Source organism: Lissotriton vulgaris, chromosome 8, assembly GCF_964263255.1.
Source record: "Lissotriton vulgaris chromosome 8, aLisVul1.2, whole genome shotgun sequence".
NCBI classification, from domain to species: Eukaryota; Metazoa; Chordata; class Amphibia; order Caudata; family Salamandridae; genus Lissotriton; species Lissotriton vulgaris.
The window spans coordinates 107,886,057-107,912,797 of record NC_141696.1 but is presented as its reverse complement, the minus strand read 5'-3'; the positions used below and the strand labels follow the sequence as shown (position 1 = coordinate 107,912,797).

The 26,741-nt window shown below is 48.9% G+C and overlaps 1 protein-coding gene across 1 annotated transcript in view; it reads left to right on the top strand.

The window, feature by feature from the left end:
* NUMA1 (nuclear mitotic apparatus protein 1) overlaps positions 1-26,741 on the top strand; it is a 739,614-nt gene that overhangs the window by 676,727 nt on the left and 36,146 nt on the right. Inside the window, exon 19 of the mRNA XM_086936049.1 lies at positions 16,848-17,103. Within this exon, the coding sequence (XP_086792175.1) occupies positions 16,848-17,103 (256 nt within the window). The remainder of the gene's footprint in view (positions 1-16,847; positions 17,104-26,741) is intronic.

Genomic DNA, 26,741 nt, shown 5'->3' with positions numbered 1-26,741 from the left:
ACATACATATCATGCAATTCTTCACCAATCTCTCAGCACATTTCGTAATACCGTCATTCTTCCACACAGGAGACAACAACTTACAAATACCTTTCGCACTAATATGTGCTAACCCGTGTGCCATTGTCACAACAGCCAGCACATATGCATCTGGCAACATCCATCTCTTGTGTTCCGACAAATCGACCCAACAACCATTCGCATCCAACTTTCCCGTACTCTCTTTCCACTTCGCCTTTTCAATCTCAGTGGCCTCGTTCTGTATCGATTTCACACTCTCGATGGCATTCTCACACATACTAGTCTCTGTAGGCCACCTAACCGAACTCGTCACATACATTCTAGTGCTAAGGTTCCGGGCAGTCTCCTTAGCAGTCTCATCCGCAAACGCATTACCACGGCCAACATCATCTGTCACCTTACGATGCGCACTACATTTAACAATCGCTACCTGCTTAGGCAATGTAAGTGCATCCAAAAGGTCATTCACAAGCTGTCCATGCTGAATCTTCGTACCATGCGACGTCATAAAACCTCTCTCTCTCCACAATCGTCCAAAGCTATGAGCGACGCCAAAAGCATATTGGCTGTCGGTAAACACATTCACTCGTTTCCCTTTCGCCAACACACACGCTCTAGTTAAAGCGATCAGCTCTGCAGCCTGGGCAGAGTTCTGATTCAATCTCGCAGTTTCCACAACAGTATTCAACGTTACCACAGCATACGCAGTAGTCACATCACCATTTGGCAATTTAAAACATGAACCATCCACATACAAAGTTCCATCGGGATCTTCCAAAGGAGTGTTTTTAAGGTCCACTCGACCTTTTTGTTTCCTCCTCAGTCCTTAAGTAACAGTCATGCGCTGCTACTTCATCTGACTCTGTACTAATTGGCAATAAGGTCGCCGGGTTTAGAACATTACAACGTTTTATCTGAATATGACTTGCTAACAGCGTCAACTCGTACCCAGACAACCTCGCACTCGTCAAGTGCTGAGTTTTCGTACGATTCAAAAGAGTGTCAACTGCATGTGGCACCATCACCGTAAGCATATTATCCATGACCAATCCTGCTGATTGTCGGATGGACACCGCAGCTGCCGCTGTTGCTCTCAAGCAACTCGGTAATGCTCTAGCTACCGGGTCCAAAGTCGAGGAAAAATATGCACATGGACGTTGCTTATCACCGAAGGGTTGCGTTAAGACACTCAACGCACAACATTCCCTCTCGTGAACGTATAGTGTAAACGGCTTGCTGTAGTCAGGAGTACCTAACACAGGAGCCGAACATAATGCATCACGCAGTTCAGAAAAACTTTTCTGACATTCTTCCGTCCATGGTAAAGGAGTTGAAACATCCTTGCACGTAACAGCCACCAATGGTTTCGCTAACAATGAAAAATTCGGAATCCACTGTCTGCAGTATGACGTGATACCTAGAAAGGCACGCACATCTCTTTGGGTTGTTGGCACAGATATTCGCGCAATGGCTGCAATTCTCTCTGGGGTCAACCTTCTTCCCTCCTTTGACAATAAGTGACCTAGGTAGGTCACTTCTTGACAACAATATTGAAGTTTAGAAGGTGACACCTTGTGATGTAAGTCACAGAGATGTTGCAACAACGACACCGTGGCAATTTTGCAAATGTCCTGAGTATCTGCAGCCACCAATAAGTCATCAACATATTGGATCAAGGCTGCACCAGCCGGCAACACAAACGCATCCAGTTGGCCCTTCAAGGCTTGACTGTATATCGATGGACTTTCACAGTAGCCCTGAGGAGCACGTTTAAACCGGAAGCTGCGACCACCAAGAGAGAAACCGAAAAGGTCCCTGCTTTCCTCAGCAATCGGGATGCTGAAGAACGCATTCTTCAGATCGATCACTGAAAACCATGATGCCGAAGCTGGAATCAGAGTCCGTAACGCCGTAATGTCAGGCACAACAGGGAACTGAGGAATCACAATTTTATTTACCTCCCGTAAATCGATAACAAAACGATAAACAGGTGGTTTGGAAGGATCGGTACGTTTCAAAATAGGCAGTACAGGGCTTTTGCACACGTTTCCCCGGGTCTCCTCAATAACATCTTTCTCGATCGAATCCTAGATGATCGCCAACAGCGCCCGTTCACCGTCAAGAGAGATTCGATACTGGGGAATACGTGGCAGTCGCACATTAGATTTCACATGAACAACATAAGGGGAGATGTCAAGAAGGCCCACGTCATTTGGACCTGTTGCCCACAAAGATGCAGGAAGAGAACTCAATTCCGGTGGAAGCTTATCGAGAGACAAGTACATTGGAGAGATAACTCTCTCACCCAAAGTAAGCTTCACTCCCGCAGGAGAACAATACAAAGTCGCATACAAACGTTTTAGCAAATCCAGGCCCAAAAGATTTTCACCACAACCAGTGGTCAGAATCAACGGAGCTTTGAGCTCACGAGGCCCAATCGTAAGTGGCAAAGGGCACGAAACCGGATTGCTAACAGGGGCGCCAGAGAATCCAATGGAAACATTTGTTAAGCCAGACAAAGGTGCGCCAGGGAATTTCGAATGCATGATGGAACTTTTCGCTGCACCAGTGTCCAACAGAAAAGGCACAACGACGCCCAAGGTGGCAACTGCGACGTAAGGCCCTCTCTGATCAACCGGAACTGATACTACTCCCTCTCCTTGTCTATGGCTGTCCTAGTAATTACCGTCGTCAGTTCCCTGATCGACGTAATAATCATCTACATTGTACTGCGCAGATCGTCCTTGCGATGATCCACGTTGATCAAAACAATTATTGGAATTTGAAGTGTTCGTGAAACGATCGTTCTGCGCACCGCGACCTCTACCACGTGATGTTTGTTGAGAACCACCACGACCTCCTCTAGACGAATTACCACTATTACGCTCATTCAGAACAGGACAGTTGAATTTTAAATGACCCTCCTGTCTACAATAGGCACACTGAATGTACCCTAACTAAGATCTCTGCGAAGAGGAGTAATTTCCAGATTGCAACCTATTAGATTGCGGCTGCGATCGATTACGTTGTTGCGAATCATTCTGATTCGAACGCGGAGGATACGCCTGCTGCAACAACACTTTAGTTTTAAGCTCTTTCGTTTTCTTGTCAGCACGATCGTTCTCTTCTTTCTCCCTATTCTCATAATATTGAGCCGTAGCCAATATTTGAGCAGAAGTAGATACAGCCCACGCACTTTCAGAATTTCGCAATTTATTGCTTAAATCTGGCAGCAAATTGGAAACAAACTTGTCCACAAACAACCTCTGACCACCTTCGGTACCCATGTCTTGACCACTGTGGTCGATGAAAGCCTCCTCAAATCTCGTAAAGAAATCAGAGACGCTCTCATCCTTCTTTTGTTTGCAAGCGGATAGTTTGTCCCAATTTACCTTCATGGCTGGCATAAGAGTTTTCATTAGGGTAATTATTCTCTGAGGCAAAGCCGTAATGAGCTGTTCGGGTTTAGCCCCACCAATTTGTCGTGTATCTGCCGCCGTAAGGGCAGCCCAATCACCACCTAATTCGTTTGCATGATCCTCCTGACGAATCTTAGCCCATACCGGTTGCGGTACAACATTACCGAACAGCATATCGATATCAGCAAGATTCATTATCGTAGCATCTACGAGCTGCGATAATTCCTTATAATACCCTGCAGGATTTTTGCGAGGATCAGGCAAAGATTGCTTCACCTGTAAAACCTCTGATCGTTTCCATGGGAGATGTATCCATACTCTCTGGAAATGTGGCAGGATCGGCGGAACTTGAGCGGCATCACCTGGCATCCACACTGGTGGAACTTCGCGCATGGGATACTGACTAGACGCATCTAACTGTCTCTCAACATCCTCAACGAACAATGCTTGAGGTATCGGAGAGGGACGGAGGGCCAATAATTGCTCGATGGCACGTCGAACATTGGTACCCACTACCATTCCACTCGAAAACTGAAGCTGTAAGTTGGTCAAAGCAGTTAATACATCTTCCGATGCATCTGCCGATATTTGATCGCGCAAAACCTTGCACATTTCTTCAAAAACATAACTCTGTGTCGGTATATTAAATTGACTAAACTTATTCAACACCGAACGTGGAGGATTTCTATAGGAATGCAACATCCATGACATCGCCATGTTGTACAACGCGGCACGTTCCCTATTACCAGGAAGCTGACTACGTCTTTGTGGACCGTCCGAATCAGCGGACTCAAGAATAGGTCCAAGGGAATTAGAAAAATTTGCAGCCATTGAAGGGGTACGACGTCGAGTAGTTGGAGAAGTATACGATAGAGTAGTAACAAGAGAAGGAGTAGGAACAGAAGAAGCAGTAGGAGTAAGTAGAACAGGAGCAGTAGCGGGAGCAGGAGTATGTGGAAGTACAAGCGGAGGAGCAGTAGGGACAGCAATAGGCAAGGGAGCAGGAACAGTCGGAAGAACAGGTTGAGGAGCAGGTACAGGAGCAGGTACAGGAGGAATCACAGGAGCTGCGGTACCCTGTGCGTATGGAGGTGGTGACTTCATAAGATAGGACATTAAAGGATCCTCAACTAATTCCTCCTTCTTATCCGACACCGTTGGTAAAGCGGGATAACATTTATCTATAGTCATACGCTGAAGCCTGTCAAAAACTTCCTTTTCCTTCTTATCACGCTGAAACTGCTCCGCTTTCTTTACAATGGTAGCAACACCATCTCTCTGATTACGTTTTGTCTGTCTGATCTCTTTCTGTCTGGCTTCTTTGCGCCATAACCGAAAGGCATCAAACATGGCCGCCCTTGACTTTTTCTTAAACAATTTAGCCTCAAGGTTATCCAAAATTGAGGTCTCGAAACTACCATGAGGTGGCCAACTAAGGACACCATCCTTTCTGGTATAGCAAATCCAATATTTATTAAAGGTAATCGGACCTAACCCGTGTTTGCTGTAGAGCTCATAAGTGGGAGTTCCAACCGGAGGTATCGGACACGAGTCCTCCAGTCGGGAATCCGTACCACAACGTCTGAAACAACTGAACAAAGTACTACGACCAGGCATCTTGCACACTAGCCGAGTTTCACAAACTTCAAGGGTTACGGGATTTACCAAGTCCCCGCAAAGAGCAAAAACCCTCGGTTTTTGGCGGCTGCAGTCGTCAAATATCACAACAAAGAACCAAGTACTAAGAACCACAAATGCAATGGAACCATGCAACAACTAAGAACCACAACTAAGGACTCTGGGAGCGACCCACAAATACTTAACTCAAAGATCGATGGCGTCACCAGGAAGGCCCGTCAATCGTCTCGCTGTACCAAGGTCTACGCCAGGCGCCAAAACAGGTCTACAGTCAGGGCAGCAGTCCGTCGCAGCCGTCAGGAGGCGGGAATCTTCGCGGGAAAAGTCGTCGGGCCACTTATTTCGACAACGGGATCGATGAAGCGGGGTGCACCTTCCCTCGGAGATTTCACACGAAGTTCCTCACGATCGTCGGGCTTGGACCGGTACCACTGATGCAGCCCCACGTTGGGCGCCAACTGAAGGACTGGGTTATTTTAAGACCCAGCGGTGCCAGGGGACAACACCTGAAACCTTCGTGGGTTACCTGTTCTGGCGTACAAATGACAGACACGGGACACTTTCTTCGGCGTCAAAGATTCGAAGTTTATTTACTGCAGGGAACACAGAAGTCACGTGAAGTACAGTCGGTATGTTCGCGGGATCTGATTCAATTTGCTACTGTGGATCGCTCCTTTTTATACAGGTTTCTCTCATACGTTAACATGGTACACAAAGGTTTACAACTTGGTTCCCATAATTATCCCCAAGAGGGGTCGCTTTGATGTATTCAAGGTCCAGAACATAAGTACAGAAACATTCGGCGGTTACCAACTGTAAAAACTCATCTTCCCACCATTAGTACATTCCAATCGGCAATAAACAGATCGAAGAAGGAACAGGGACAGATGTAGAGGAAGGCAGAAACAGTGGGGAGATCGGAAAGGGTGTAAAAGGGGTGGTATCGGGAAACACGAGCTGCAAGCATCAAAGGGACGTGCCTAATGAGATGCACGGCTAAGACAATAGACCGGCACGGCAAGATGAGCCTCGAGCGGGGCCATCTGCCTTACAGTGGCATCCCCCTCGTCAAAAAGACACTTTCAAAGGAAACGTGTCTTCCGCAAGAGTCTTGAGAATCCCAGGGTCGCGAAGCGGACAGCGTCCGTTCGCTGGCTACTTGAGGGCAAGAAACAAAATGGATGCCGGATCTAAGATGGAACCCATGGGTACAGATAGATAAACCCACGAAACAAACGAACGGTTCAGGGTAGCACAGCGAAACTGCGCACACCCACTAAACTCGTCATTTGAGGTTCATAGATACCAGACTCGACCATATTCGTGCGAGTCAAAAACACCACTTATGATCGTCACGGAACCTCATCTTGGCCCCAAGGAGTATTTGCCCAGGAAGTGAGCAGAGTGGGCTGAAGAACGGTGATGGATTAAACCCAGATCTTTTGACTGGGTGTGAGTGTTTGATTGATTCAGATGCTCCGTCCATCACCACCCCCTTTTGTACCGCTTTTGGCCGCCATAAGTGTGGCAGGGTATGCTCAGACGTGAGTCCCTTGCTCACTTTGCCACTGGATTCAAGCAAGCCGGGCTGAAGACTGCTGGAATTCCAGAAACCGGTCCTCAGTAGCTTGGTTCGGTCCAGGGAAGACATGGCTTGGCAGATCGGGCTGGACTGTTCCCATGAGGCACAGGGTCAGACTGATTTGCATATGGCTATGTCTGAACTGGGGTGGCAGAGTGGGCTAAAGAACGGTGATGGAGTAAACCCAGATCTTTTGACTGGGTGTGAGTGTTTGATTGATTCAGATGCTCCGTCCATTACTACCCCCTTTGGTAAGGCTTTTTGTTGTGGGCGTTCATACTCTGTCCCACTAGATCAAAGGTGATCATGTGATGATCTGACCATGTTAGGGGACATGTTTGTTTGTATATTAGATCAGTGGAATTGGAGAGAACTTGGTCAAGAGTATGGCCTGCACAATGTGTAGGTCCATTATTTTTCTTGGTCAGTCCGAGCGGGGAAATGTCTTTGAGAAAGTGTAAGGTATCAGGGTTTTGGGGGTCCTCACTGTGTATATTAAAATCTCCTAACAGAATGAATCTGTTAGTGGAGATAACGTGGGGAGCAATCAGTTCTACAAGAAGTGAGAGTGAGTCAGTGATAGAGCCAGGTGGACGATAAGCAAGTGCGCCTTTCCAACTAAGCTGCGCATGGAGTTCTATTCTAAAAATGATCAGCTCCAAGTTAGTGTTAATGTACTCATCTAGTACTGTGATCTTTATGGGATCCTTATAAACAATGGCAATCCCGCCCCGGTCTTCCTGGGTCTATCTAATTTTAAGATTCGATATCCCTCAGGTAAGGCTGTTGCAATAGCTGGGGCCGACGAGGTCTTTAGCCATGTTTCTGTGAGAAACCCGAGATCCGGGCTAGAAGAAGAGAGGAGTCCCATATATGGGTAGCATGCTTGGGGAGGGAGCGTACATTGGCTAAAAAAGCTTTCCAAATTTGGTTAGCCAGGCAATCTATCACGGCAGAGTCGTTTTGATGAGGGCTGGTTATATTCTCTTGTAAGCTATGAAATTTACAGAACCGACATGTAAAGGGACCTTCTGGTCAAGGTGGTGCCTTATTTTTACACTGAAGGGTGTCAGTAACTGTACAGATCAGGTTGTTGCAATTGTTAGCTAAATTTAGTAACTCTTGCCTGGAATAACTAATCCTTCCGGTAGCCTCCAGGGTATAGCCCTTACCTTGGGCAAGACTGACATAATGGCTGGCACATGGCAGCGGTCGGGCGCAGACGGGCTTGCCTTTGGCGCGCCACCGTCGCACCTGCTGCGCGGCCGAGCTGGTGCAGTCATTTATACGTGAGGCGTGGTCAAGAGAGCAACTAGTCCGCATCTGGAATATCTGGGATTTCTTCCAATGTGTCCGCTAACCCACAGAACGTCCCACAGCAGCACCTAATCGTCTGCGTGGACAGGGGTACTAGCGCGGAGGAGAGGCGGTGGGAGCAAGCTGTACAAATGTGCAAAATAAGCAAATTTAAAAAATTTTAAACACAAACAGTTCTATTTCCCGGCTTCCGCCTCAGGAAAACTCAGTATCTGAAAGAAACACGTTAGTGTTAGATTCCTTACCTTAGAATATCCCCAGGCGTCAGTCTGGATCCGGAAACTTTTGCGTAGCAGTACCCCTGCGCGTCGGTAGGCGTCGTCTGCAGGCGTCCCCTGCGGCTCCGCGTCCGTCGTCGGCGTCGTGCGCCGTGATGACGTCGCTGGAGTACATAGACGCCGCCTCCGCGCGCTGACGTCAGTTCTTCTTTTTTCCGCGCCAGTGGACGCAGATCTGAAGAGCAGTACTCCGGTCTTTGACCAAGTTTTTCGATTGTCTTTTTTCTCTATTGTGCCTGATAGGATGCCAGGATTTAAGAATTGCGATGGCTGTGAGCGCACGATGTCGGTCACAGACCATCACCGCCTCTGCCTCCGGTGTCTGGGCCCCGACCACGACGTGGACTCCTGCGTCGACTGCCGGGCCCTTACCAACAAGGCTAGGCGGGAGCGGTCCCGCAAGCTACTGGAGCTCCGGGTGTCGGCCCCACGTCGGGACCGGGAGCGGTCCCGGTCCGGCCGGAGGTCGAGAGAGCGTTCGAGGGAGCGGTCGCGGAGCCGCGCCGGGCGCTCCGGAAGTCGACGCCACTCGTCATCCTCGTCAGGTAAGAAGCACAAGAAGTCGGGGCGTCGTCATCGTACCCCCGACTCCCCCCGACGCTCGCGTGATGCGGCCGGGGGCTCGGGTGACCCCAACCCCGCGGCTCCGCGAGAGTCGCCGGCGCGGCCTGCCTCATACCCTCCGGTCCCTGGGCATGGTGCGACGCCTGAGGAGATCGAGGCGTTCCTCATGGCCATGAGGGCGCTCGCTTCTCCGACGGGGCCTACGGCGCCTTCGGGCCCAGTGCTACCGTCTGGGGGCCCTGGCGGTTCGGGTGTCCCTGCCTCGGCGCCGTCGGGTGCTCCGGCCCCGGCGCCGCCGACGGCTCCGACCCCGGCGCCGCAGGGGCCTTCGGGATCGGCGCCGGCTGGTCTTCCGGCCTCCCCGGCGCCGTTGCCATCGGGGTTACCCCCGACGCCGCCCCCGCGCGGCGCCGGTTCTCCGCTGCCGGTTCCGGCCGGCGGTGGGGTTCCGACGCCGGCTCCGGGCGGCGCCGTCCCCTTACCTTCTCCGACGCCGGACGCGGCGCCGGACGGGCGTCGATCGACGCCGGTCCCGGCGCCGATGGGGCCCATGAACCCCGAGGAGCCGGTCTTCATCATTGACTCCGAATACGGAGAGGATGAGGAGTACGGTGAAGGTTGGGAGGGGTCCGAGGACCCTCTGGCTCGCGAGTGCCAGTATGACCCGGACTGGACAGGTGACTTGGGGGATGCCAGTGGTTTGGACGACTCCCCTAACCCTGGTTTGATCTCTCCTCCTTCCGTGGCATCGGTGGAGGGAGCTGCCTATTCTGTGGTGCTGATGAGGGCTGCCAAGGCCTTAAACCTTGAGCTCCCCGTCGCGGCCGTGAGGCCTAACATCCTCACCGAGGTCTTCAAACCGCAGTCATGCCCACTGGAGCCTCTGCTGCCGTTTAATGAAGCCTTGTCTGACGTTCTGTTGGGCACGTGGTCCAGGCCCGCTTCAGGTGCGCCTGTTGATCGGAACGTGGCCAGGCGCCACCGTCCTTGTCCGGACGACCCCAAGTACCTGTCTACCCACCCCACTCCTGAGAGTCTGGTGATCCAGGCCTCGACCTCCCAGTCCGCATTCCCGTCGGCCCCGCCCGACCGGGAATCCAAGAGGTATGACCAGTTTGGCAAAAAGGTCTTCTCGTCCATTAGTTTGGGCCTGCGGTCTTGCAACACCGCCTGCCTCTTGGGCCGCTACACCCACTCTGTGTGGGATACGGTCGCGGAGCTGCTGCCAGAATGCCCCATGGAGGTGCGGGCAAAGCTCGGTCAGGCTGTGGCTGAGGGCCGAGATGCAGCGAAATATTCAATTCGGTGTGGTCTTGATACGACCGACTCGCTGGGCAGAGCTATGTCTACGACGGTGGCGATTCGTCGTCACGCCTGGCTGAGATCCGCCAATTTTTCGGCTGATGTCCAAAATACCCTGATGGACATGCCGTTTGATGGCTGTCACCTGTTCGGTGACAAAGCGGACCACGCGCTGGAACGCTTCAAGGACTCCAGGGTCACGGCCAAGTCCTTGGGTCTCTCGACCCAGCGTCAGCAACCGGGTTCGTTTCGTCCCTTTCGTGGCCAAGGAAGGGGCGCCCCCACACGTGCTGCCAGCCACGCGCCGCAACAATCCTTCCAACGCGGTGGCGGCCGTGGAAACCGCCGTGGTGGCGGTCGGGGACAACGGCGGGGTCAGACCACACCTTCCCCCGCAGCATCTACCCCAAAATCCTCCTAGTCCGTGCTTTCGGCCCCATGTGACGCCAGTGGGTGGCAGGGTTCGCCATCACCACGCTCACTGGCGCACGATCACTTCGGACAGGTGGGTGCTGCAAATTGTCCGAAGGGGCTACTCCCTCCCCTTCGAGACCTCTCCTCCAGCCATGCCACCGCAGAACCACCGTGTGTCGGGGGACCACTTGACACTTCTGCAGGAGGAAGTTACGGCCCTCTTGGCCAAGGGGGCCATCGAGCGCGTTCCTGGGCCAGAAGTAGGGCGTGGTTGTTATTCCCACTACTTTCTGGTGCCCAAGAAGGACAAGGGGGGCCTACGTCCTATCTTGGATCTAAGGAACGTCAACGGCTTCCTCCGGAAGGAGAAGTTCAAGATGTTGACGTTAGCTCAGGTCTTGGCTGCTCTAGACCCGCAAGACTGGATGGTAGCGTTGGACTTGCAGGACGCCTATTTTCACATCCCCGTCCTGCCGGCCCACCGGCGTTACCTGCGGTTCACGGTAGGCCAGGAGCACTTTCAGTTTATCGTGCTCCCCTTCGGCCTTACCAGCGCCCCACGGGTGTTCACAAAGGTGATGGCGGTGGTCGCAGCCCATCTGCGCAGGTTAGGGGTTTCAGTCTTCCCCTACCTAGACGACTGGTTGTTGAAGGCGGGCTCGCCCCAGACAGTCGTCCACCACCTTCAGATGACGGCAGACCTCTTGCACGACCTGGGGTTCTCCATCAACGTGCCGAAATCACACCTGTGTCCCTCTCAAAAGCTCCTTTTCATCGGAGCGGTTCTGGACTCGGCGCAGTTTCGGGTTTATCCTCCGGAACGGCGGGTTCGGGATATTCAGGCTTTGATTCCCATCTTTCAGCCGCTATCCCGAGTCTCGGTCAGGTTGACGCTGCGGCTGCTGGGACTGATGGCTTCCTGCATCCTTCTGGTGCATCACGCCAGGTGGCGGATGCGGGCTCTGCAGTGGGACCTGAAGTTTCAGTGGGCCCAGCATCAGGGCAACTTGTCCGACCACGTCTTGATCTCGGAGGGCGCTGCGAGACAACTGCAGTGGTGGCTTACGGACCGCGATTGGGTCAGGGGCAAGTCCCTCTCCCTTCCCCAACCGGAGCACGTTGTCGTGACGGACGCGTCCCTCCAGGGCTGGGGTGGCCACTTGGGAGAGGCATAGATCAGAGGCATCTGGTCTCCGGCGGAGTCCCGGCTCCATATCAATCTGTTGGAGCTGCGGGCGATTCGTCTGGCACTGAAGGCATTCCTCCCCTTTGTCAACGGGAGTGTAGTGCAGGTGTTCACCGACCACACCACCGCCATGTGGTACTGCAACAAACAGGGCGGAGTGGGGTCGTGGACCCTTTGCCAGGAGGCTCTGCGCCTCTGGCAATGGCTGGAACGTCAGGGCGTGACTCTGATGGTTCAACACCTGGCAGGTTCTCTGAACGCCAGGGCGGACGAACTCAGCCGTCGGTGCTCGATGGATCACGAATGGCGTCTGAACTCGGACGTGGCGCAAGGCATCTTTCTGCAATGGGGAGAGCCTTGGTTAGATCTATTCGCCACAGAAGAGAACGCGCAATGTCATCAGTTCTGCGCGTTGGAGTTTCCAAGACGGCACTCGCACGGCGACGCCTTTCGGCGCGAGTGGAGTTGCGGTCTGTTATACGCCTTTCCGCCTATACCACTTCTGCCCAGAGTGCTGAAGAAGATCAGGCGCGACCGGGCCCAAGTTATCCTTGTGGCTCCGGACTGGGCTCGAAGGTACTGGTATCCCGAGCTACTCAGCATGTCAGTCGGTCCCCCGATCCGCCTGCCCCTTCAGGAGGACCTTCTGTCGCAGCAGCAGGGGACGGTCCTCCACCCGAACCTGTCCAGTCTCCACCTCCATGCTTGGAGATTGAGCGGCGGCAGTTGAGGCCATTTGACTTGCCTCCTGAAGTCTGTGATGTTATTCTGGCAGCCAGGCGTCCCTCCACTAAGTCGGTATACGCCTGTCGGTGGAACAGATTTGTGGCATGGTGCACAGCAAAGGCTGTGGACCCTCTTTCTGCCCCTCTTTCGGAGGTTCTTCTGTTTCTTCTTTCTCTTGCCCAGCAGGGCTCTGCTCTGGGCACTATCAAGGGCTACCTTTCTGCCCTTTCAGCCTTCTTGAGGCTTCCTGATCAGCCTTCTTTGTTCAAATCCCCGATTGTAACTCGATTCTTGAAAGGCATCACTCACATGTTTCCACCTGTTCCGTTTGTGATGCCTCAGTGGGATTTGAACCTGGTTCTGACTTTCCTGATGTGTGCTCCCTTTGAGCCCCTTCATTCTTGTCCTCTCCGTCTCCTGACTTTAAAGACGGCTTTCCTGGTTGCCATCACCTCTGCCAGGAGGGTGAGTGAGCTCCAGGCTCTTTCTGTCCAACCTCCTTTCCTGTCCATTCATCCTGATAAGGTGGTTCTGAGGACTAGACCTTCTTTCCTGCCCAAGGTTGTTTCGGCCTTTCACATCGGGCAGTCCATCACCCTCCCTTCCTTCTTCCCGCCTCCGCATCCTTCAAAGGATGAAGAGCGGCTCCACCGTCTGGACCCAAAACGTGCGCTTTCATTCTACATGGATCGCACACGCCAGTTCCGGGTGGATGACCAACTGTTTGTTGGCTACGTGGGTGCGAAGAAGGGACGGGCGGTTTGTAAACGAACCATCTCTCGATGGGTCGTCCTCTGCATCAAAGCGTGCTACTCTTTGGCTCGGAAGGAGCCTCCTGTTGGGCTGAGGGCCCATTCCACTCGGGCCACGGCGGCTACTACTGCCCTGGGCCGGGGAGTCCCCTTGCAGGACATTTGCCAAGCGGCTACGTGGGCCTCGCTGCACACATTTGCGAGGCACTACTGCCTGGACAGTCAAGTCCGGAGGGATGGCTTCTTTGGCCGTTCTGTCCTCCAGGACTTTCCGGTGTAGTATTGTATTGGTTCGCAGACCCACCACCGGGGTTGGTATTGCTGGGGTATGTATTCTAAGGTAAGGAATCTAACACTAACGTGTTTCTTTCAGATGAACAAGTTACTTACCTTCGGTAACGATATATCTGTAAGAAACATTAGTTAGTGTTAGATTCCTTACCGAACCCACCCATCCTCCCCGTTCTGCGAACTGATACCTAGGGTTAAGGTCATCCCTTTCAGGGCCCTAGTTTTTACATGGCACCAGTGTTGGTTCTCTCATGGCTCTGCGTCTCCTGGCGCGGAAATGCTGTGTGCAAAGAACTGACGTCAGCGCGCGGAGGCGGCGTCTATGTACTCCAGCGACGTCATCACGGCGCACGACGCCGACGACGGACGCGGAGCCGCAGGGGACGCCTGCAGACGACGCCTACCGACGCGCAGGGGTACTGCTACGCAAAAGTTTCCGGATCCAGACTGACGCCTGGGGATATTCTAAGGTAAGGAATCTAACACTAACTAATGTTTCTTACAGATATATCGTTACCGAAGGTAAGTAACTTGTTCTACGCTTCCAAATCATCAGAAGAATGCAAAAAGTCTTTCTCTACTCATCCTCTTTTAACTCCGAACACAAGGAAGTAATCTGTGGAGTACCACATTGTTAATACTCGCTCAGTCCCACCTTCTTCAACCCTTGTACGATACCTCTAGCCAGCATCGCCAAAACCCACTGACTCAACAGCATATCCTATGCTGACAACACAGCTCATCCTCTCCCTCTCAAAAGACACCACCAAGACCAACTTCGATAACTGCTTTTTATATATGCCACCAACTGGAGGAAGAGCAACTGCCGGGAACTCAACACTGACTGGACAGAGGTACTGATTTTCGGAAACAAAAGCTCCCCATAGGACTCATCCTGGTAGCCCTCAGAACTCTGACCTACTCCTACCTCCACTAACCACACCAGGAACCTTGCCATTATTCTGGTCATCCAGCTTACCATTACGACTAAGGTTAACTGCCTCTGCTTCTTCATCCTCTGCATGCGTTGTAAAATATTCAAATGCCCACCACCAAACTGAAGGCACCCCATGACCTAGGCTCTCTTCTCCAGTCGACTGGACTATGGTAACACTCTATGCAGGGATCACAGCTCACCTGACCACTACAGGCCATACAGAATGCTGCTGCCAGACTTGTCCTGTACCTCCCTACACAATCCCACATCACTCCACTGGTTCCTTGCACAGAGATTGTCAGTTCAAGCTCCTGCCCCATGGTCGTCTGAAGTTCCATCAGTCTACCAGACACCTCTGCTCTGCTCCCTCTTCCCTAACCCACCACATCAGACGTAGCAGATTTGGAGGCTGTTTGCTCCTTCTCCTTCCTAGCAGCGAAGACATGGAATGAGCTACCCTTTCATCTACGGATCTCCACATCTCTTCCAAAGTCCCGATTTATCTCTGAAGACCTGGCTATTCAACTAATCTACTGGGCCCTGCCAGTGCCTGAATTGCCTCATGGGTGACCAGCAACGTTCTACATATCAACTGATTGACATGGGTGGGACTCCTATATGGCTTTGTGTCATGTCTGGAGGCAAGATGGAGTCTCCGCACAACCAATAGTGCTACCTACCAGAATGTTCGAGCTATTACAAGATTTTCAGGAACCAGTATGATGGCTAGGGATATTCACAAGATGAATAAGCTGTGCTTGGAGCATTGTACAGAAAGTGTTACTTAAGACGGCGTAGCTTGAATGATGTCGGTGCTTTCCAGTAGCCACTCTGCTCAACACAATAGTAAAGCATATTAGAAACAGGTGCTTTCAGGAAGGAATACCAGCACTGGAAGGAAGTTATAAGCTGTAAAAACTCCAGATTCGGAAGAGTTAGTTCAGGATCCCAGGTCAGGATTCCAGGAATCAATAGCATGAAACAGAAGATCAAAGGAAGACTATAGGGCCCGACTGAAGGCTCAAACAGAAGTTGAAATAATTGGAGACTGGACTTAAAGTATCTCAAGGGCTCGGGTCTAGAAAAAATAGAAAAGAGCCAAATACAGCAGACAAGAAGGTGATCAATCTATTGTAAAAAAATAAGCTGTGACTGTTTTACTGCAAAACTATGACCCTTCTGTATCTCACGGGCTAAACATGAAGCCTTTGCCTACCGAGACTTTAACATTATGACTCTGCTTCTTCCCAGCTTGAGATGCTACCATGACATAAACAAATCATAAGTCTCCTTGGTCATGGCAAAATCTGCTCGATTTGTAAGGTTGGGCGAGCTTCTCACCTTAAATTGTAGAATAATGTTAAATTGTCCCAGTGTTCATTGATCACCAGGGCACATGGATTTTGCCCATTTCATGACAAATGAATAACCTGCACCTTCACGGCCACCAGGTCCTCTGGTCATCTCTGGTGAAACTCCTTTAAAGAGCTGGAGAATCTGTGAAGGCTGGATGCAATAGAGCTAATAACCAAAGATTAAATGGGTAAAGGTCTTTATTAGTGGGCATTTGGTTTAAAAGCTATATTGTGGTCTTTGTCCCGTTTGTTTGGTTTATCTAATTATATCTAAATCCACGTATCCCACTGTCAAAGAGACACTGGTACGAACTTCTTCCGGCAAAGCAGCAAGGGAACACGGCTGTGCTCAGCAAGCCTTCACCATGCCTACCTCCGCTCAATACCCTAACTTTTTGTTCTCAGTGCTACTCGAAGACCATTGCCAAGTTGCTGGCTTCTGTAGTTTGCTTACTCCCCTGATCACATATCTTTATAATTTGCCTGCGTACTTGGTGCTACCCATTTGTGGTTGACCCAGTCAAGTGTTACTATACCATAAGATCTATTCAACCGAGGTTCTCTAGAATTCATTTCTCTGCCACAAAACTAATGCCTAAATGTATTTCGATTACATCTCCCACGAAAACATGGAAGATTCAACAAAAAAGTGACATTCTTCTTAAAGTTGTCTGCAAGACATTTTCTGTAATGGTGTGCTTTGTTCTTTATACTTTGTTTTGACTTTATTCATGGGCAACAATTTGTTTTTCTGATGTGTTTTGACACAATAGCCTTACACATAAGTGTGATTCCACTCGCACGGTGCAGAGAGTCCCATTTAAGTGTTAATCTTACATTATTGCAACAACTGCTGGATTCCTGCCCTCTCTGCTGCTTGAGTGCACTTGCCATGGCCTTCTGCTAGGTTTGTATTTTTGCTGTCTGCTCCTCAGAAATAAGCTCTTCAGAGCTCAGTTGGGTAGAGCAATGTTATAAATGCACACGTTGATCTAGACTCTCTGTATTTGTTTAATGTTTTTGACTACCTTCTGAATGGAACATTATTACTTTTCCTCTTCACAGGAAACATGGGCGATCTCAACGGGAAACGGCAAGTACTGCAGCAGTGGGTGGTAGTTTGGACACCCTCATGTACCAGCGCTTACCACCTAAAGTAGAGTCTCTGGAGAGCCTCTACTTCACACCTATTCCCAACCGTGCGCAGTACAAGCTTGAGAGCAGCATCGGCTCTCTGGATGAGTTTTCGGTCGACTCCGACAGGAAGACCCGCTCAGCACGCAGACGCACCACACAGGTTATTAATATCACAATGATAAAGGTATGGAGGGTGTGACACACCGGTACATTTGCCTGGAGGGTGACCTTCACATCTATTAAAATAAAGCACAATCTTATTAATTTTAAGATCAGCTGCTTTCGTAGATTCGGAGGGAAAAATAGATTCATATGTGCAAAAGATTTAAATTAACATTATGTGCAGCTTTATCTTGAAACTTTTGGTGTCAGAGGCGGATGGAACCCTTCTGAATAATCTGACACCAAGAACACAATTCTCCATTATTGGATTTTTCTTTTAGAAGTACTTGTTTTTTGGTGTTTGATCAATTGGATCAACTGAGGAAAACAGTCAACTCCTAGATAGCATTAGATTAACTGAAAGCACTGGCCTGGAGCACTCAATCCATGTTGGCATGGAAACACCTGTAACAGTAAATATTTTGCTTTCAAGAGCTTAAGTATTGAATCCTGCATAATTATTTTTGCAATTTCAATGTGATTCTAAACCATGCAGATGTGAAGATCTCTTTCCCAAGTGCAAGTGGAGACAGCTGAGTAAGACCATGGTATTTTCTTTTCTCATGGTTTTGTGGTCGGTAATGTGGTTTCACCTTTATGTTGCACTGATTTTCTTTTTACAACAGTCCTATTCCTGTCATTCCTTCATACCCCTTAGCACCAAGCTCTTTGGTGTGGCATATGTATATATATTTAAACTAAACATCCTTTTTTTGGGCATTTTTTTATTAATTAGTATAACTTCCACTAAGGTGAAGGCTCAAGGATCTTTCCTGTAGGTATTTTGCATGTTATGGTGTGAAGTTTTTGATCATTTCCATTGGTTTCTGTAATGCTAGCTGCACTAAATCATGTTCAACTCATAATTGCATGCGAGTCTGCTCCTAATTCAAAAGATTGTATGATTGTACAAAAAACATTTCCTTCCGTTCACATTGGAGACCAACATAAACCTTGTTGTCCTGTGAAATCCCCTTAAATGTTTTGTTATCCCTATTTGTAGCACTGACCCAGTGGGTACATGTAATGTGATGACTGCAATGAGGTTTATGTTGTACCATCCTTTAAATGTACAGCTTGCCATTGCCATTACCCAGTGATAACAGCAGCAGGATTAATTTGTTCAACACATACTCGCCAAATAAAACTGCATAACCATATTGTCTGCGATGTACTGAATGGCTTTTTCTTCCAGAGAATTCCCCTATATGTGTACGGCAGGGAGACCCCTTGGCCCAGCTAAATTCCATAATTATCTACTTGAACATCTGTAATTCACTCATTGAATATTAGAAGATGTGAAAAGCTACTGTAGTATTTAAAGTAGGAATGCAAGTATCCCACCAAAACAGTAACTGCAAAGGAAATCCTTTCTCAGCTGCATTAAAAAATAAAGTGTTAGTGATATGTCGTACAGATTAGTCTCTGTAGAAATGTTTCTAGGCATCACACTCTAGCCAGATATTTTGTTTGCATTGTTGTCCAGACTTCTGGAGAGCTGCCACAATGGGACTCTACTGTTAGTATTATTCCTTGGAGACACCCGGAGCACCAGCTTTTGCCACCTCCGTCGGTCCAATGCCTCACCGGCAATGCTACTACTCAACCGACCTGCAAAAGCATGGGCTTTTTGTATTTTTACACTTTATTCCTCTAGGTCTGTCATGCAAGAAATTAGTGTAATTGCAGAAAGGACACAGATGGACTGATGGTGAACGTATACTTTTGTGTAAGTTTACACTTGCTGTAATAACTTTACTACTTGTTTGTAGGCAGAAACTACAAGTGTAATATTCCTACTAGTTATTTTAGCTGGTAGTATTTTACTACTAGTAACTTTACTAGTTGTAAAATTACACTCGTTTTTGAATACCAAAAAGTAGTAATGTTTCTGCAGCAAGTGTAAACTTAAAATTGTAATTTTATCTTTGTGACTTAGGCCCTAGATGTCTCAGACTCTCTCTGTCACTGGATGCAGAGCTTGGGCTCAGACTACAGGTCTCGTCTTATCCAGGCACCCTAAAGTTATTGCAAAACTAGAGGTTGAAGTGTTTCTGGCTCTTCGTACATGAAATCAACTGGCCCTCTTGTGGAGCCTTTGAACCAGTTGGTGTTATTCTCATTACAATCTAAGTGTAACATTTAATTCACGGTTTCCTCTGCACCATAGAAAGGGACCCTTGATCGCCTACAAGTGCCTCTGTGGTTCTGACCTGTACTAATAATGTGGTACTTTTTAATTATATGAAGAGAAAGCTCCCATCCTTGAGGATGAGAGTAAAATTCTGTTAATCTAGTCTCGTCCGGTTTAAGGACTTTTTTAGTTGGTGTTGCACCCATTCCTCCTACTTTCCTCTTTGACTTTTTTCGATCCTTTGGTGGATGACCTGAATTTCATTCCTTTGCTGGCACCCTTCAAAGTAATTCTTAATCATCTCAGGCTTCGCTCACAATGGGCATAAATGCAGTGGCTCTGCTTCCATCTTAGTCCCCAAAGCTTGAGGCACTGCACATTACAGCACCAGCCACGTTTTTACTTTCCCTGGCTGTGAAGCCCAAAAACGATGTGTTCAATACTCTACACCAAGTCTAGGCAAGGATTCAGCCCTTGGGACATTCTTTGGCTCACTTATCAGAGGTACCTCCTCTGTCCCTTCCTGTGCTATGCTCTATTCCACCAGAACATCGGGACATGGGTGAGGGTTGTACTTCAGATTCTTACCAGTTTGATGTAGAATGGGAAGGAAAAGTTTATGGAGAATCACATGAAGGGAAGTGGGAAGACTATTTTAGCAAGATGACAAGTTTCCTACATACCTAGTATCTTCTCCAGATGATATTGCCCTTTTCCATACGTTGTTGCAGAGGGAAGCTAAAATGTTCAGCCTCCCCATGACATCAAGTGGATCAACAATGCTTTCTTTCGAACTATAAAGATCTGCCATGGAAAACAGTCAGTCCCAATTCTGGATTTTATCTGGTGAGAAGGCTGCAAGTTTATGCATACTCCAGCTACACTGCAAGTAGTGGTGCCCTGCCAGGTGAAAAAAATATAGGGCCCTCCACGTCTGCACCACCATGCTTGACAGGCCACCTCAAAGCAGATTCTGTTATTGTGGTGCGGGTTAACAATGCTCTCCAGCCTCTGCATCGCTAGACAGAGGAGAATGGGTTTAACACAGGCTTCCTCCAACTGGCCGGTTTTGCCGTCCTATGACAAAGGGAATACCTTACTTCTATGGCTTTCCGACCCGAGGTTCACGCAAAAATCATAGAGATACTGTTTGATTGGCCAACCTTATTTGATAAGCTTGTGGATGTTTTGTAGAACATTAAGTCCAATACAGGTATGGCATATTCCCTTTGTGCCCTGCAATATAGACATCGTACTTCAGCTCCTTTTCTTTGTTCCAGACACTGCCCAGTGTTTCGAGGAGGTTTCACATAATGCGTTTTATCCCTCAGGAGAAGAGATAGTGAGGAAACAAAGGATGCATTATTAAAGTACTGGGAAGCCCACAAGCAGGAGAAAATTACCAGAGGCCAGTCAGGCAAGGAAAAGATTCTCCTTTTGCACATCTTGCAGTTACGGGAAACATTACTGGGCCTACAAGTGTTCCTCCCGAGGTTGGAAGGACAGGCCATTCTCAACAGGACACACTATTATTATTATTATGATTATTAGTTTGAGTTAGCGCTTGCTAGACCCAAAGGTATCGGAGCGCTATGCATGTTGTGATAATGTTTCCAAGCGGCACATGATACCCCATCAGTGTATCACAAAACAAGGGGAGTACGGTACCTCTCTCCGAAGAAGCACAAATACTGTAGAACTGGTCTCAATCTCTTCGCTTAATGCCTTCCGTAGCTTCCTCTGATCCCCAGAGTTCTGACGAGGGCAAGTCTGCATATCCAGCAATACCACTAAAGATGTGCCCCAGGCTTCTCTGTAGGCACAACTGAGAGATACTTCATCATGAGCTGAAGTCTCTCAACTTGACTGCATGGTACTTGACTACTAGTGGCCAGATGTTCCAGTGGACTGCACAGACATCTTGGCGTAGGCACCAGCAGCCATAAAGACTTACAACTCAAAGTCAAAACTTTTCTGGGAATTCTGTAAAGGAAATAACTTCCATACATTTTCATGTAGTCTCACCAAATACTTCAATGCTTGCTGCATCTGTCCAGGAATGGACATTGGTACTCTTCAGTGAGAATCCATGTGACCGCAATGTCCAGATTTCAGACGTCAGAAGACACTCATGACTTTTTCACTAAAGAATCATACATCGATTTATGAAAGTACTGTTCAGGGCTTTCTTCCTATACGACGCCCTCTGTGTCTGGTAGAATATGGTATTGATCCACCTGATACTGATTCCCTGAAGTCCATCTCTTGGAAGACAGAGTTCTTACTTGCCCTCATATTGGCAAGCATAGTAGAGGAGTTACTGGTCTTTACTGTGAAAGAGCCCTTTCAAACGTTTACTAAAGATAGTCATTTTGCAAACTATTCCTAATTCCGTGTTGACTTTCAGCCGAGTGAACCTGTCCTTCTGCAATATTTTTTACACAATCCTACAACAGACATAAAAATATCTTTACACTCGCTGGATGCCTGCAGATCCATTTGATTTTACATAAACAAAGGACTTGTGCTTAGCAGAGCAGCTGTTTATTCCCTTTAGTCATCCAGAAAGAGACAGATCCCTCCCCAAGCAGGGTATAGCACATTGGCTGTCAGCCTGAGGTGTAGTACTGCCTCTGCAGGGAAGGAAAAGATAAACCAGCAACAAAGGACTTGACTCTTCCATTATCACCCACCCAGGAGCCAAGTAGAAACCCCTTAAGCCCATAACCACTCAAAAGACCACTCCTTTGTCACCCCATCTTCTGCAACATTACAGAACATATTTGTAGGAAGCGGACTCTTTGTGATGTCAAGTTGATACAGCATGCAAAGAGTCCAGTGGTTCCCTTACAAGTGGACAGGACCTTGCAATGCAATCTCAAAGTGCTCAGTTATGGGTAGTGTAGTCAAGCAGCAATAGGTTTAACACAGTGGAGTGCAAGACATTTGCAAATGGACTCCATGATTAATGAATTTCAACAGCACTCAAGAGGGAGATCCACATCAACTTATAAAAATAGCCCGTATCTTTATATAGGTTAAGGCACCAGAGAAAAATCGTTCAGGTAAGTACTCTATAAAATAGCAGGTTTGAAGTAAACAGCTGTTTCATACTTTCAACCATGAATAAAGCACTTTGCAGCGATGTTAAGCTACGGAAAAAACATACGCTGCATACGGTTTCTTAAAGACTTACGGGACCCTTCCCCAGGCCTTGATGTGAGTATGGGACAAGATCCAAGGAAGCACCAACTGGTCCCCTCAGGAGGCTTTGGGGCGTCCGAGTGCAGAAGTGCATTACAGCGTCGGGTGCCACATTCACTTCAATAGAGGATCAGTTTGGTCAATGAGAGGCAGCAGGCTTGGACTGGGGTACCAGTCGAGCTGAACCAGCAAAGGGGCTCAACTCTTGCGATGTCCAGGGACGTGGGGGCATCTTTGGTTCCATTTTTAGGGCCAAGGGACAATAGTTGCAGAGGTGTCCTTGGCCATTGGGTTTTTGTCACCTAGAGCAATTGAGGGGGCCTACTCAGAGGCTGCAGGCAGCTAAGGCGGACTCTGTTCTGCTGGGCTCTGGGAGCACGCTGGCACTGTTGGCCCACTTTCTCTGGCTTGGTGCGACAGGTGCAGTGGTGCTTTCCGGTGTTGGGGGTTTTGGCAGTCAGGAGGCCTTACAGTGGTTCTTGGGCAACTCCAGGATGCAAGGGAGCAGCTGTGCTACCCCATGGGAGACTCTTGGTTCTTTTTCAAAGGCAGGCAGACAGTCCTTCAGGCTTTTAGAGTCCTAGTTGCAGGACGAGTTGGCTTTGGTGCAGTTCTAGAGGGATTCTGACAGGCCTGTGGGGCTGGGGATAAGTCAGGTGCTTTTCCTCCTCTTCTCTGCTTTCGCAACTCTTCATTTCTTCTTAGGTCGCACAAATCTACTTCCATGTGCCAGGGGATCCCCTGAATCCTGAATCAGGGGTGCTAGAGAGAGTGCCAGGTAATAGCCAATGGGATGCTTACCTCCTAGGGTGACTACACCCTCATATGACTACTTCCATAACCCTGACCCTGGTTTGTTCGTTCTCTCAAAGACAATATGGATGAATATGACGAGAGGCATCCATCACTTACCCCACCCTAGGGGTTGTGCCTGCTGAATGATGGCACCCCACCGAATCTCATACATTTCCCCACCAGTCCTCCTGCCAGAAATGGAGCACGGCAGTCTTTTTGGCATCCTCTTCTATGCGAGAAACCGTAGTCTCATACTAAAGGCGGAGGGGCTGCTGTGAAGCTCCCTTGTGCAGGTCAGCTTGTGGAAGGAGGTGGAAGACACCACCTGCCACAGCTGGCCTCCCTAGACTGAAGGGCCTCGCCCTTGGAGTCCATGAATTTGTCTCTTGTTAGGTTGGCTAAAGCCATTCAGTTAGCCCACCAGCACATGGTACGGTTTCAAGGGGCACCTTGAGGTGCCCTCTGGGTGCATGTATTGATAAATCCAACACTAAAATCGGTGAAGGTTCATCAAAATGAGATGTTTGATATCGAACATCCCCATTTTTAGTGAACCCATCATGTAGCTGGGGAACTAGTTTGAATGGTTTCCCTCTTCACTTACACTGGCAGTAATCAAACTGACCAGCACAGGGGCATATCTGCTTATGCAGGTATGCCCTCACATATAATTTTAAGCACCCTGCCTTAAGGCTTTCAGGCCTCCTGTAGGTGTGGCTTACAAATATCATATGCTGTGGTAGGGTAAAAAGGTCCTGGCTGAAGATGGCTGATAGCCAGAAACCGGTCCTAGGATGCTTGATTCCGGTCCAGTGAAGACATGACTTGACAGTTTGGTCTGGACTGTTCCCATGAGGCACAGGGTCAAAACTGATTTGCATATGGCCATGTCTGAACTGGGGTGGCTTGGTGAGCAAAATAACAATGGATTAAACCCAGATCTGTGACTGGGGGTGAATGTTTTGCCATTGTGCAACATTCCACCCATCATCTTGTGTGTTTTGTGGTAGGGGAAAGGGCACACAGGGGTGTGACATGCTGTGTTTTCACCTTTGTCTGCATCAAGTCACGCAGCCTGCACTGGCAGTCGTGCATGTGCTTGGTGAGGGGTCCTTTAGGGTGGCACACGTTGTGCTGCAGCCCTTTAGGACCTTATTTAGTACCTCAGGCCCTAGGTACCAGAGGACCATTTACTAGTTACTTACAGAGGGTGCTAAAGGTTTTGCCAATTGGATGGAGCAATTGTACAGTTTTGGGAAAGAGCCCTGGTACTGGGGACCTGGTTAGCAGGAACCCAGTGCACTTTCAGTCAAAATCACATCAAGTAACAGGCAAAAAGTGGAGGTCACCATGTCAAAAAGGGCACTTCCCTACAAATACCCTCAAGATAAGCTGCATTTAAAGCTTCGAGCCCAGCCAGGGCTTTGTTTACTAGCCTTTCGAAGGTTGCAGGGACATTATTTAAACCAAATTGCACCACACTAAACTGGGAATGCCCATCTGGAGTGGAGAATGCAGATTTCTATTTGGTGTCGGAGGTGAGTACAATTTGCCAGTACCCTGATGTCAAATCAAAGGTACTGAGAAACCTGGTGGCACCAAACCTGTCAATTAGCTCTTCTGCTATGGAAATAGGGTGTGCGTCAGTCTTTGAGACTGTATGAGACCCCTTTCACGCAAAACTTCTTTCTGGTTTACCTCCTATGGAATGAAATTTGAAGACTAAGACCACTGGGCTGGCCCAGGGACACTCAGGGTTCAATCACCCCTAACTCCAGTATCTTGCTCACTTGAGTCCTGATGATTTCCTTAACTTGGTCAGACTGCCTGTAAATGTTTTCGGCAGGTAGGCTGCCCACATCAGGTTGTCTGACCAGTGGTTATAGAAAAGAGCTCTGCATACTTCCCCAGGACTTGAATGCATTCACCTTGCTGTTTGGCATTGAGGGTGTCTGAAAAGACCACTCCCTCAACATACCCATCTTTAGGGTTGTTGGAGCGGAGGTCAGGAGAGGTTCCCTCTCCTTACTGATCCTGATCAGTGAACATCAGCATGGGCACATCAGCCCCGTGGTGAAAGGGTTTAAAGCAGCTCACATGGATGACCCAGTGAGGACTCCTGGAAGTGCTAAGGTCCACCAAGTAGGTGACTTCTCCTTTTCTCTTATGGATCGGGTACGTCCCACTCCATTTGTCCTTGAGGGACCTAGGTGCCACAAGCTTCAAAACCCATGCCTTTCGCCCTGGCTGAAACTCCACCAATGCAGCATTTGACCAAATGATTGCATCTGGAGTTCCTGGCTTGCTTTTTCCATGCTCTCAGCCAACCTGTTTCGAAGGCCAAGTACATAGTCTGTCCTGTTTAGGCTCTTCGAGAGGTCTTTCCCCGCCTTTCCTTACCATACTTCGAGGACCTCTAACAGGATGGCCAAACCAAAGCTCAAAAGGACCAAAGACCACTCCTTTCTGTCGGAACTCACTGTAGACAAAAGGCAGTCATGGCCACCGGACATCCCATCTCGAGAGTTTTCAGAGAGTCCCATTATCATACCTTTCATGGTCTTCTTAACACTTTCAACAAGGCCATTGGTTTGTGGGCAATATGGTGTTGTGAACTTTTGTCTTTCCCTACTCAGACCATATGGCTTTTAGGTAAGCAGACATGAAGTTACTACCTCTTTCTGAAACCACCTCCTTCTGGAAACCCACTATTGTAAAAATACTTGAGGGCTCTGGTAACTGCAGTAGTACGAAGAGGAATTGCTTCAGAATACCTAGTGTCATGATCCACTACCACCATGGTAAACCTTTCCCTGAAGCTGAATGTGGGTCTAGGGGACCAACCATGTCAATCCCTACCCTATCAATGGGAACCGCAACCATTGCAAGTGGAATTAAGGGTGCCTTTGGTTTGCTACCACTTTTGCCACTGGCTTGACAGGCGACACAGGAGTTAAAATAACATTCTGGGACATATATCGGTTCTAGACGCATCTCAGCCCCCTTTCTATAGCCAGGATTTTGGCTTCAAGGGCTGCTCTCTTGGCTAGCCCTGCTCATCTAGTCCCTTGGTCTCATTAGGCCTGGAAGGGGAAGGCACTCTAGATCTAGTGTTAGGGAAAATGTGGGAGGTTACGCCTTTATCTTCGCTGGTTAGGATGGGCGGGGTTACCCTCATGAGCACTGACCACATTCTCATTGTCACGGTCTGTGAGAAAGTGCCCTCTTTCTTGCATGGTATGCCCCACCTTTTGCTGAATTGCTGATGTTCTTTGACTGAGTGTGCCCTGGGTTCTTGCTAATCAGGTACCCAGAGCCTATGTTCCTTCCCTAAAACTGCATTGAAGCCTAAACCCGATTGACATCTCTGGACATTTGTCAGCCCCTGATAAATGGTACCACAGGTACCCAGGACACTGTGGCCAGAGAGGGCCTCTAAGGGCTGCAGCACTTATTGTGCCACCCTTAGAGGTCCTGTACCCAGACACTCATACACTGCCTTTACAGGCTGCATGTCTTGGTGCAGA